Raw genomic sequence first — 13609 nt, 5'->3', positions numbered from 1 at the left:
ATATATGACATAAATGTATGCTATTCAACAATTGGAAGCATTCTCGCCTTATTAATCAATGACAGGGGTAACATGACAGATTTTATATACTGCCATTTCCGTCGCCACCTTTTTTACATAAATATAGCAGCCATTATCATTTGCATAATTATGAATATATACTAACTTTTAAACTAGACTAAAATGCAGTTGAAGATAATGAAATAACAGTGGTCAAAATACTTACACAAATCAGCAACTTTTCCTCAGATACAGTGAAATTACTTCCAACCATCTTGCTCTGCGATTGCGTTGCGATCATAAAGTTGGAAACTGGCAAGGGTCCAGGAAATGGTCGCGTGTTGTTCGCGTGTTGATTGCGCTGCTTGGACCGAGATGGGTCCATATGGCTTCGGCTGTATGGACCACAGTAACTCTTTTCCCTGTCAGGAGCCTAACGCCCCGGGGGGTCAGAGACGGGACCTTTTCGGAGGACCACTGACGTATGCAACCGTCGCAGTTTTTTGTGATGTCACTCTTTAGGTGTGTGCAAATTTTTCCTTGCACCGGGTGGAGTTTTTGGGTTGTGTTTTGCACGCCACAGGCTTTTCAACAGAAAATAACCAGCTGGAGGCAGAATGGTTGCAAAACACTACGGGTTTGTTACCTAACTCTGGGTTTCAAGACCAGTCCACCTCCAGCTGTTGCAAAACTACTACTCCCATCAGCCACGGTCTGTCAGTGCATGCTAAGAATTTTACTTTTGCTGCATCTAGGGTGCCACAGTTTAGAGACCCGTGCATAAAGGCCTGAAAAATGTGGGCCTGCAGAACTTACAATACTAGAAGTGCCAGCATTCCCAGGCATGCTGGAAGTTGTAGTTCTGCAACATCTAAAGGGCAATATGTATTCGAACGTCCTTGGGCCTTGAGGACACTGAAGTCAGGACGTTCGCATACGTCCTATGTCCAAAAAAATTTTAAATTCATTATGCTAAATAACAAGGAAAAGTGCCTAAATACACATTTGCCAACCAGGGTGTCTGCAGCTGTCCAGGCATGCTGGGACTTGTAGTTTTGTAAAAGCAGGAGACACATTTTTGGTTAAATACTAATATCTGATCATATATACTAACTTTTAAACTAGACTTAAATGCAGTTGAAGATGATGAAATAACAGTGGTCAAAATACTTACACAAATCAGCAACTTTTCCTCAGACTTTGAGAAATTGCTTCCCACCATGTTGCTGTAATATTGGGAAACTGGCAAGGCTCCAGGAAATGGTCGCGTGTTGTTCGCGCAATTGCGCATGCGCGATCGAAAAATCGCAATCGCAATATGTATTTTGGTTAAAATATCATACATATTCGATTTCAGAGTGCTGCTACAGCAGTTTTCGAAATATCTGCAATAAATTTCGCATTCGCATGTTGCGATATTTCGATAAAATATCAGGAATATTCTGAGCCAATCAGAGCGCTCCTCCAGCATATCTCGAAATTGCGCAATAAATATCGCATTCGCATGTTGCGATATTTCGATAAAATATCAGGAATATTCTGAGCCAATCAGAGCGCTCCTCCAGCATATCTCGAAATTGCGCAATAAATATCGCAATCGCATGTTGCGATATTTCGATAAAATATCACGAATATTCTGAGCCAATCAGAGCGCTCCTCCAGCATATCTCGAAATTGCGCAATAAATATCGCATTCGCATGTTGCGATATTTCGATAAAATATCACGAATATTCTGAGCCAATCAGAGCGCTCCTCCAGCATATCTCGAAATTGCGCAATAAATATCGCATTCGCATGTTGCGATATTTCGATAAAATATCACGAATATTCTAAGCCAATCAGAGCGCTCCTACCGCAGTTATTAAAAAATCGCAATTATTTTCGCATTCGCAATAGCGAAAAATCGCATTCAATTAATTTCGATAAAATATCACGAATATTCGAATTTAGCGAATATATCTCGAATATTCGAATATATATTCGAGATATATCGCGAAATCGAATATGGCATATTCTGCTCAACACTACTACTTATACAGTACGTGCTTAAAATCGAATAATTTGGGACAAGTGGAACAAAAACTAATAACTGTGAGGGAGGAACTGATGGAAGAATTAAAAGTTCAGTTGTTAGAAGAGGTGAGTTTTTAGGGATCACCTAAAGGTGGCTAGAGTAGGAAATTGTCAGACAGATGGAGATAGAGAGTTCCAGAAGATGGGAAAGGCTCTTGAGAAGTCCTGGAGACGAGCATGGGAGCAGGAGGTCTTGGGAGCAGAGGAGATGACAAATTTGGTGAGACAAGATTGGTGATGTTGATTGGGGCAGAGTTGTGGATGGCCTTATATGTTGTTGGCATTTTTTTGTTGGCATCAATTTTATTTGCTGGGCAATCAGAAGCCAGTAGAGGGATTGGGAAGCCAACCTCAAAACATTAGATAATTGGACAACTATGTGGCAAATTATGTTTGATGTTGTAAACATGTAAATTTCTACACTTGGGGGCTATGTATATGCATGCATCATAGATACAGTACTAGGAGTAGAACAGCTGGAGGAATCAATGGAGGAGAAGGATCGGGGTGTTCTGGTAGATCATAGATTTAAAAACAACATGCAAAGCCAATATGTCATTTTTAAAACTAGTAAAATACAAGGGCAACTAAACTGAGGCATGGAGGATCTCAGCTATGAGGAAAGATTAGCTGAACCAAGTTTATTCTCTGTTGAGAAGAGGAGATTAACCACTTCCTGTCCAGTCTATTGTCAAATGATGGCTGGCCAGGGGCCTTCGTCATTTCAAGTGGACGGCAAATGGCTTCCCCGAAATGCACCTCACATGCGCCGCACGGCCGCACTGTGCCACAATCTGATCAGTGTAGCGGCCCGCTGCCAGTACCATGTGATCACTGACTTTTCAATGGGGTTAAACCCATATGCTAAAGATGGTTTGCACTTGAATGGAAGGGGGTCTGCTGTGCTGGGGGAGAGGTTTATGGGAAGGGGTCAGACATTTATAGAGAGTGGAATGGGGATAGATGGGGTTATGGCAGGTGACAAGAAAGTTCCCATGTTGCAAACAGCCATTGGAAACTATAGTGCCATTTGTACTACTAAAAATGATATGAAAAACACTAGAGAAAAATGTAATAATACATTAAAGTGTTTGTTCAGCAATGCCAGAAGTCTGCCAGGCAAAATAGGTGAGTTGGAAGCTCTGGTGCATGAGGAGAGCTATGATGTAATCGGTATTGCTGAAACTTGGCTTCAATCCTCACATGACTGGGCTATTAATATTCCTGGCTATGCACTCTTTCGGAGAGACAGGGTAAAAAGGAAGGGTGGCGGGGTCTGTCTCTATGTGAGAAGTGATCTTAAAGCAAGCGTGAAAGAGAACCTGGTTGATGGAGATTGTGATGAGGCATTATGGGTGGAACTGCATACAGATGTGCGTAGTTCAAAGTTAATCATTGGAGTTTGTTATAGACCACCCAATGTTAACGAGGAGGTGGAGACTCAGCTCCTTGCACAGATGGAAAGGGCTGGTGATAATAATGGGGGATTTTAACTACCCAGAAATTGACTGGAGTAATGGCGCTGCTGGGACAGTTAAAGGGCAACAATGTACAAACCTATTGCAGGACAATTTTATGGTCCAGTTTATTGAGGCCCAACTAGGAATGATGCTCTGTTGGATCTGGTAATCTCAAATCATGCAGAGCGTATTACTAATGTTCAGATAAAGGAACACTTGGGTAGCAGTGATCATAACATGATTTCATTTGATGTTAGCTGAATGAATGAATGAATGAATGACTTGAATGACTACACATGCGAATTGAATCGCCTCTAGATGCTTTTTGACATGCTAGGGACACACAGTCGTACACACATATATACATATATATACTGGGCCAATTTGGCCAGGATCCAATTAGCCTACCAGCATGTCTTTGGAGTGTGGGAGGAAACCGGAGTAACCGGAGGAAACCCACGCAGACACAGGGAGAACATGCAAACTCCAAGCAGATGGTGTCATGGTCGGGATTCAAACCAGCGATCCTTTTGCTGCTAGGTGAATGTGATAACCACTACACCACTGTGCTACAAGCAAGAAATACATACAGGAAAGATAAAAACACTTAATTTCAAGAGAGCAAATTTTCCAAGGATGAGGGCTGCTCTCCATGACTTGGACTGGGAGAGAATATTGGCATCGATAAACACAGAACAGACATGGGAATTCTTCAAAAAGACTGTTTGTGAACTCACCGCAAAGTATATTCCCATGGGCAATACGTTTAAAAGTCTAAGAATAAAACCTATCAAAGTTAAAAAAGCTATAAACAATAAGTAAAGAGCTTTTAAAAAATATAAAAATGAAGGAACACTAGTGTCGTTTAAATGTTACAAAGAATATAACAGAATATGTAAAAAGGAAATCAAGGATGCAAAAATTCAAAACGAACGACAGAGTGCAATAGATAGTAGGACAAACCCCCAAAAAAATCTTTAAATACATTAATAGTAAAAAGGTCAAGTCTGAGCATGTCGGCCCTTTACAAAATAATCTAGAGTGGGTGACTGGGGACAAAGAGAAGGCTAATTTATTAACTACTTTCTTCAGCTCTGTGTATACAATGGAGCATGGGGGAGGGGCTCATGTCCATAATGGGTGTGGTAGTGACAAAGCCCCAAATCCACAATGGCTCAAAAGTGATATGGTCCAGAAATATTTAGACAGAATAAAGGTGGATAAAGCACCTGGATCAGATGGCATCCACCCACGGATCCTAAAATAATTGAGCTCTGTAATTTCAAAGCCACTGTATCTAATATTTAGGGACTCATTAAAGACAGGAATAGTACCACTGTATTGGCGCAGGGCCAATGTGGTGCCCATATTTAAAAAGGGAACACAGTCTTTACCAAGTAACTATAGATCAGTTAGTTTAACTTCTATAGTTGGGAAGATATTGGAACGTTTAAGAAAAGACCACATGGATGAGTTCTTGCTGGAAAAAAACTATTTAAGCAGCAGACAGCATGGATTCATGAAAGACAGAAGTTGTCAGACAAACCTGATTTCTTTTTATGAAGAGGTAAGTAAAACCCTGGACAGAGGGGTGGTGGTGGACGTGGTATACTTGGATTTTGCAAAAGCGTTCGATACAGTTCCCCACACACGGCTCATGTGTGAGGTAAAGTCTACAGGATTGGAAATATCAGTTTGTAAATGGATAGAAAACTGGCTAAAAGACAGAATTCAGAGAGTCGTGGTTAATGATTCTTACTCTGAATGGTCAAAGGTTATCAGTGGTGTACCCCAAGGTTCAGTGCTGGGACCCTTAGTTTTTTAATTTCTTTATAAATGATATTGGGTCTGAGATCAAAAGTAACATTTCTGTCTTTGCAGATGACACCAAGCTATGCAGTGGAATAACGTCCTTACAGGATATCTCCAATTTACAAGCCGACCTCAATGCTCTGTCTAATTGGGAGACTAAGTGGCAAATGAGGTTTAATGTTGATGAATGTAAAGTTATGCACTTGGGGGCTAAGAATATGCATCATACATACCAGGGGGAGTACAACTGGGGGGGTCTGTAGTGGAGAAGGATCTGGGGGTTTTGGTAGATCATAAGCTCAATAATAACATGCAATGCCAAGCTGCGGTTTCCAAAGCGAGCAAAGTCCTTTCTTGTATAAGAGAGGTATGGACTCCAGAGACAGAGATATAATTTTGCCCCCCTGTACAAATCATTAGTAAGACCTCATCTGGAATATTCAGTTCAGTTTTGGGCACTAGTTCTCAGAAAGGATATCGGGGAACTGGAGAAAATGCAGAGAAAGGCAACCAAACTGATAAGAGACATGGAGGAGCTCAGCTATGAGGAAAGATTAGAAGAACTGAATTTATTCTCTCTTGAGAAGAGGAGAATTAGGGGGGATATGATCACCATGTACAAATATATAAGGGATCCATATAGTGAACTTGGTGTTGAGTTATTCACTTTATGGTCAGCACAAAAGACAAGGGGGCACTCTTTACATCTAGAGGAAAAGAGATTTCATCTCCAAATACGGAAAGGTTTCTTCACAGTAAGAGCTGTGAAAATGTGCAACAGACTCCCTCCAGAGGTGGTTCTGGCCAGATCAGTAGATTGCTTTTAGAAAGGTCTGGATTCTTTCCTAAATGTACAGAATATAACTGGGTACCAGTGGCGGCTGGTGCTCAACATTTTTGGGGGGGCTCAAACGTAAAAAAAATATTGCAGCCTCACTGTGCCCATCAAATGCAGCCACTATGCCATCAATTGTCACCACTGTGCCATGCCATCAAACGCAGCCACTGTGCCATGCCATCAAACGCAGCCACTGTGCCATCAATTGTCACCACTTAATTGTCACCACTGTGCCCTTTAATTGTCACCACTGTGCCCTTTAATTGTCACCGATGTGCCCTTTAATTGTCCCCACTGTGCCCATTGTCCCCACTGTGCCTATTGTTGCCACTGTGCCCATTGATGTCGCCGCTGTGCCCTGTAAAGTGCCCCTTTCCCCCCCCCCGCTCGGCACTTACCTTTACTGGAGCCAGCCATCCACATCCCTCGATGTCTTCTACCGCCCTCGATGACTGACAGGCGTCTCAGCCAATCAGGTTACCGGTAGCCAGAATAGGCCAACCTGATTGGCTGAGACGCCTGTCAGTCTTATACAAGGAGCGCATCCCTAGTGCGTTCCTTGTATAAGCTTCCGAGACCTGAGGGCTTTACTCGGAAAAGCCTATCAGAGCCGTTGGGGAAAATCTGATTGCCTCTCGGGGGATCAAGAAGGAATTTTTCCCCTGCTGTAGCAAATTGGATCATGCTCTGATGTTTTTTGTTGCCTCCTCTGGATCAACTGTGGGTATAGAATTGGGTATATGGGAGGTACGATATGTTTTATTTTATTTTTTTATTGTTTATGGTTAACCTGGGTGGTCTTTTTTCAACCTGACTAACTATGTAACTGTGATCAGTCACAACAGATCACATGACAATTTTAAGCAATGATTGGTATTGATTCACGCCATCCATTGTGTACAAGTGTGTGGCTAGCTGTGATTGGTCACAGTGATCACAGGTACAGACAGGACCAATCACAGCTAATCACAAATCAATTTAATTCAGTTAAAAGGATTGCTTATACCAGTTCAATTCACTGGTATAAGCAATCAGAATGTGTAAACAAAAAAAAAATGCTGATCACTTCCCCAGAGTAGTACATGGTGACAGTGTATTAAAACAAAGTTGTAAAAAAAAGATGAAAAAATGTAATAAAAAATAAATCAGTGTCCCTGGTCACCACCAAACCAGATATATGATGCACTGGTGACTTTTTTTTTTCATCACAATTTTATTTTTTACATACTTGTTTTTTAAATTTTCTAATTTTCCAAACAATTGCGACAAATAATTCCAACTTCAAAAAACGTACCATGAATCTTTCTAATTAAATCATAATGTCTACTTTCCAAAAGGGGTCATTTGGGGGTATTTGTACTTTCCTGGCATTTTTGGGCCTCAGGAAATTAGATAGGCCGTCAGTAGATCAGGATTGATCAATTTTCATATATATGCTGCATATAACATAGTTTGTGGGCTTTTTAAAATTTCCTACAGACTAAATAATATACACTGATTTGTGTTATTTTCACCAATGAAATGTAGCACAATACATTTTGGCCTAAATTCACAAAGAACGATTATTTATTTGCAACATTTTAAAACAAACAAAGAAAAAAGGATTTAAAAAAAAAAAAAAAAAAAAAATCAGACTTTTTTGCATTTTTATAAAAAATAAATAAAAATAAGCGGTGAATGAATAGACATGTGCACACTGAAATATTTCGTTTCGTAATTTAGTTCGAAAAATAAATGTATTTAGTTACTCCCGAAATTCGTTTTTATTTATTTTGTTTTCCGTAAAAAGAAATGCATTCATCCGAAAATCCAAATTAAGGTCGAATCTGTCATTGAAGGCTGGCTTATGGTGTCTGTCGAATGTTCTAAGAAAAAAAAAAAAGAAGATTCAACAGAATCTTTAACCCCTTAACGCCCGCCGCACGACTATTTACGTCCGCAGAATGGAACGGACAGGCAGAAGGACGTATATATACGTCCTTGCCTTCTAGCGGGTGGGGGGTCCGATCGGGAGCCCCCCCCCCTGCTGCGTGCGGCAGACGGGTTCCCTCGGTGAGCGATCCAGGACAACGGCGCGGCTATTCGTTTATAGCCGCTCCGTCGCGATTGCTCCCCGAGGCTGAAGCACGGGGAGAGCCGTATGTAAACACGGCTTCCCCGTGCTTCACTGTGGCGGCGTATCGATCGAGTGATCCCTTTTATAGGGAGACTCGATCGATGACGTCAGTCCTACAGCCACACCCCCCTACTGTTGTAAACACACACTAAGTGAACACTAACCCCTACAGCGCCCCCTGTGGTTAACTCCCAAACTGCAACTGTCATTTTCACAATAAACAATGCAATTTAAATGCATTTTTTGCTGTGAAAATGACAATGGTCCCAAAAATGTGTCAAAATTGTCCGAAGTGTCCGTCATAATGTCGTAGTCATGAAAAAAATCGCTGATCGCTGCCAATTGTAGTAAAAAAAAAAAATTCATAAAAATGCAATAAAACTATCCCCTATTTTGTAAACGCTATACATTTTGCGCAAACCAATCCATAACGCTTATTGCGATTTTTTTTTACCAAAAATAGGTAGAAGAATACGTATCGGCCTAAACTGAGGAAAAAAAATAATTATATATGTTTTTGGGGGATATTTATTATAGCAAAAAGTAAAAAATATTGCATTTTTTTCAAAATTGTCGCTCTATTTTTGTTTATAGCGCAAAAAATAAAAACCGCAGAGGTGACCAAAAGAAAGCTCTATTTGTGGGGAAAAAAGGACGCCAATTTTGTTTGGGAGCCACGTCGCACGACCGCGCAATTGTCTGTTAAAGCGACACAGTGCCGAATCGCAAAACCTGGCCTGGGCATTTAGCTGCAAAATGGTCCGGGGCTTAAGTGGTTAAAAAAATAAAAATGTTTTTGACTCTTCATGTCTCTCTATGTCGAATCTTCATGTCTTTCTATGTCGAATCTTCATGTCTCTCTATGTCGAATCTTCATGTCTCTCTATGTCGAATCTTCATGTCTCTCTATGTCGAATCTTCATGTCTCTCTATGTCGAACATTCATGTCTCTCTATGTCGAATCTTCATGTCTCTCTATATCGAATCTTCATGTCTCTCTATATCGAATCTTCATGTCTCTCTATGTCGAATCTTCATGTCTCTCTATATCGAATCTTCATGTCTCTCTATGTCGAATCTTCATGTCTCTCTATGTCGAACATTCATGTCTCTCTATGTCGAATCTTCATGTCTCTCTATGTCGAATCTTCATGTCTCTCTATGTCGAATTTTCATGTCTCTCTATGTCGAATCTTCATGTCTCTCTATGTCGAATCTTCATGTCTCTCTATGTCGAATCTTCATGTCTCTCTATGTCGAATTTTCATGTCTCTCTATGTCGAATCTTCATGTCTCTCTATGTCGAATCTTCATGTCTCTCTATATCGAATCTTCATGTCTCTCTATGTCGAATCTTCATGTCTCTCTATGTCGAATCTTCGTGTCTTTCTATGTCGAATCTTCATGTCTCTCTATGTCGAATCTTCATGTCTCTCTATGTCGAATCTTCATGTCTCTCTATGTCGAATCTTCATGTCTCTCTATGTCGAATCTTCATGTCTCTCTATGTCGAATCTTCATGTCTCTCTATGTCGAACATTCATGTCTCTCTATGTCGAATCTTCATGTCTCTCTATGTCGAATCTTCGTGTCTTTCTATGTCGAATCTTCATGTCTCTCTATGTCGAATCTTCATGTCTCTCTATGTCGAATCTTCGTGTCTTTCTATGTATAATCTTCGTGTCTCTCTATGTCGAATCTTCATGTCTCTCTATGTCGAATATTCATGTCTCTCTATGTCGAATCTTCATGTCTCTCTATGTTGAATCTTCATGTCTCTCTATGTCGAATATTCATGTCTCTCTATGTCGAATCTTTTCTCTCTATGTCGAATCTTCATGTCTCTCTATGTCGAATCTTTTCTCTCTATGTCAAATCTTTTCTCTCTATGTCAAATCTTTTCTCTCTATGTCGACTCTTCTTCATGTCTCTATCATGATGAATCTTTTCTCTCTATGTCGAATCTTTTCTCTTTATGTAGAATAATATTGGACTAATAGAGTTAAGGTTAGGCACATTCGACCGCAACGAAAACGAAAATAAAGCATTTGTTTATGTCGGATCTTTCGGTTTTCATTTTCTGTGCTTTCGTTATCGTTTGTTAAAACGAAAATACCTGAAATTCGGACGAAAATGCATTCAGACGAAAACGAATGCACATGTCTATGAATGAATACCACAAAAATAAATCTCTAAACTCTACCGGAAATGTTGGAGATCTCTCCTTCTGGACACGAGACGCACTCATAGCAGCATTTATGCATTGAAGATCCAAACTTTTTTCTGCTGCCAGGTAGACAGGGATCTGAGCACCGAGATACCGGAACCTGAAATCAGATATAATTATTATTATTTAACCACTTCAGCCCTGGAAGATTTTACCCCCTTCCTGACCAGAGCAGTAGATCCCTGTCATGTCACTAGACAGAACAGGGAAATGCGTTGTTTACATAGGCATCTCCCTGTTCTGCCTTTCCTCATCGCAACCGCGGGCCGCCGGCGAACATCTAGTTTGTGGGACCCGCAAGCACACTCCCACGGCACTAGTCTGCAAATTCAAGGGGACATACAGGTACGTCCAATTGCCTGCCCGTGCCATTCTGCTGACATAAATTGGCGTGCGGCAGTTGGGAAGTGGTTAAATGTCCATATACAAGACCATACAATCTAAATGTTACAAATAGGAATGAGGTTTGGGTTTTCCTCTCCCAAGGTGAATTCTGCAGATCCATTCAGAGGGCAGTTATTTTGGGGTTTTCATTCATTTGGGGTGTTTATTGATCTCCATTATATGTTGATAGGGCCTCTATTTTAGGTTACACTTTTTCAGTGCCTGGCTTCCCTTGAAAAAATAGAAGGTTTTGGTTTCGGGGGTAGTGCTTTGGTGTGTTCAGAAATTATTTTCTTATTTTTGTGTAGCACTACCCCGCATGAGCCGCCAGAATATTTGGGTTCACTAACCCTGATGACACCACCAAAGTAACTCGGCTAGGTAGTTTCCTGGCTGTCACACAAAGAAAAATACGAACACACTTGAAAAATAAAGGATTAGGTTGTATTAAGATCAACAAATAGTATAGCAGGCAAAGAACACAGTTAACCAAAACGATCAATAAACGAGGTAGTACAGCAAAGGAACAATGCGACACAGTACAGTACCCATTTAGGACAAGCAGGCCCGTCCTTCAGGACTGAAGGTATAAACGATAGCTCTTAAGCCGTGTACACACGATCGGTTTGTCCGATGAAAACAGACCGATGGACTCTTTTCATCGGACAAACCAATCGTGTGTGGGCCCCAACGGTCTTTTTTCCATCGGTGTTAAAGAATAGAACATGTTTTACATTTTTCCTATGGATAAAAAAAACGATAGAAAAATCTGATTGTCTGTGTAGAACTCCATCGGGGAAAAATCCACGCATGCTCAGAATCAAGTCGGAAGCATTGAACTTAATTTTTTTTGGCTTGTCGTAGTGTTTTACATCACTGTGTTTTGGCCTGGTTGGATTTTGACTGATGGTGTGTAGGCAAGACTGATGAAAGTCAGCTTCATCGATATCCGACGAAAAAATCCATCGGGTTAGATTCCATCAGATATCCGATCGTGTGTACAGGGCTTTAGGTCAAGAGAGGACTGACAAAACACAAGGCTAGCTTCAGAAAGTTTGTCAGGGTTAACACCCACAACTAAACCATGTATTGGGTTCTTCTGCCGGCTTGGTTGGGGCATGAAGTGAAGGATGAAGTCCCTTTAAGATGTGAAGAAGTCATAATAATCCCTCTGAGATGTAAAGTAATTAGCAGAGTTCTCTTTAATATGTGAAATAGGATTAGAAAGGTCATTTTAAGAATATTGATTTGTAAGAGAAAAGGGGGGTTGTAAGGTATATCCATTTAAATATAGATGACCATAGATGGCTTGAACTTGTGTTAAAGTAAATACAAAGTTCTGCCTGGCAGGGGATGGCAGGATTAATTCAGTCAGATAACCAGCAGGCAGTATTTGTCGAAGCAGTTAGGAGTATTGCATTCGAATGGCAGGCTACTGTTTAGCAGTAGATGGGTTATAAAACTTGTATTGATTGCAGAGGCCTGTACTATACAGTGTCCTTAACTTGAACCCTCTCAATTAGTCCCTATGCCAGTGGTTCTCAACTCCTGTCCTCAGGACCCACTAACAGGCCAGGTTTGCAAGATAACTGAAATACATCACAGGTGATATCATTTAATGCTAAGTAATTGCAGTATTCTAGTCTGCATCTCCCCAAGGTAATACTTAAAATCTGGCCTGTTAGTAGGTCCCAAGGACAGGATTTGAGAACCACTGCCCTATGCAAAGCACAGGAAATGTCATGACCTTGCAGTAATACTTTCATGACCCGTCTGTCTCTTACCTTGTCTGTGTATCAGCCTTAGGGCTTGCTCTCTCACACCTGCATGGTTAAGTAATCTTCCCTCAGTGTGGCTCCACCCTAGCCTCAACAGGAACCACTATTTAACACTGTGTTCTCCAAGCCTGCCTTGCACAATTGTGGGTTTGGTTTGACTCTGTTACCGATTTTGTTCCCAACCATCCCCGCCTGCTTGTGACCATGACCTTTGACTCGTTCTCGACTATCCCTGCCTGCTTGTGACCCTTGACCTTTGTCTTGTTCTCTGTTTATCCTTGTCTGCTAGTCGCCTCGACCTTTAGCTTATCCTCCCATAGCCTACCGTAAACCGTGAGCTGGGAGACCCTGGGGGCCGCGGCCTGGAGTCAGCTGCAGTGTAGTCCATCCTCACTACTAGAGGCTCTGGTGAACACCTGCTGGCTCTTTGACTCCGCACCCTGGGGAATCTTATGTTCTAGCTCCCTGTGGGATCCAAGTTGGTGCCCCAGTAGACCTGCCTTCCTGCACCACCCAGGGTTCAATCCGCAGCAGTCAGCCGTAGAGTCCACTATCATAGCGGTGCACTCCTGACCCCAACAGTGTGCATCTGTCACCTGCCCTCAGGTGACCTGACAGTTTGCATGGCCATGGACCCAGCTGATGTGCCACTACCTGACGATGATCAGCTGCAGGGCATAGTCCGCAGACTCGAGACCCATGAATCGAATCAGACCCAGGTGATGCGATTCCTTCAGGATTTGGCTTCCCGCTTTGAACAACTTCAAGCCTCCTTAGAATCCCTGGTTTGACAACTTAAACCACAACCTTCTGCCATATCAGCTCCACCTACCTACCTGTCGCAGCCGCTAACCTGTTGCACTTACCTGCTCCGTCCCATTACTCTTGGGATTCCAAGGCCTGCAGAGGGTTCCTTAGCC

At 41.6% G+C, this 13609-nt stretch overlaps 1 protein-coding gene across 1 annotated transcript in view; it reads right to left on the bottom strand.

Annotated features, from left to right (window-relative positions):
• The window catches only part of LOC120945098 (vomeronasal type-2 receptor 26-like), a 35276-nt gene that overhangs the window by 11688 nt on the left and 9979 nt on the right, over positions 1-13609 (bottom strand). The window contains exon 4 of the mRNA XM_040358967.1: positions 10504-10627. Within this exon, the coding sequence (XP_040214901.1) occupies positions 10504-10627 (124 nt within the window). The remainder of the gene's footprint in view (positions 1-10503; positions 10628-13609) is intronic.

The sequence above is a fragment of the Rana temporaria genome, chromosome 1 (genome assembly GCF_905171775.1).
Source record: "Rana temporaria chromosome 1, aRanTem1.1, whole genome shotgun sequence".
In the NCBI taxonomy this organism is placed as follows: domain Eukaryota; kingdom Metazoa; phylum Chordata; class Amphibia; order Anura; family Ranidae; genus Rana; species Rana temporaria.
The sequence above is the reverse complement of the archived record's forward strand: the minus strand, read 5'-3'. Positions and strand labels throughout refer to the sequence as shown.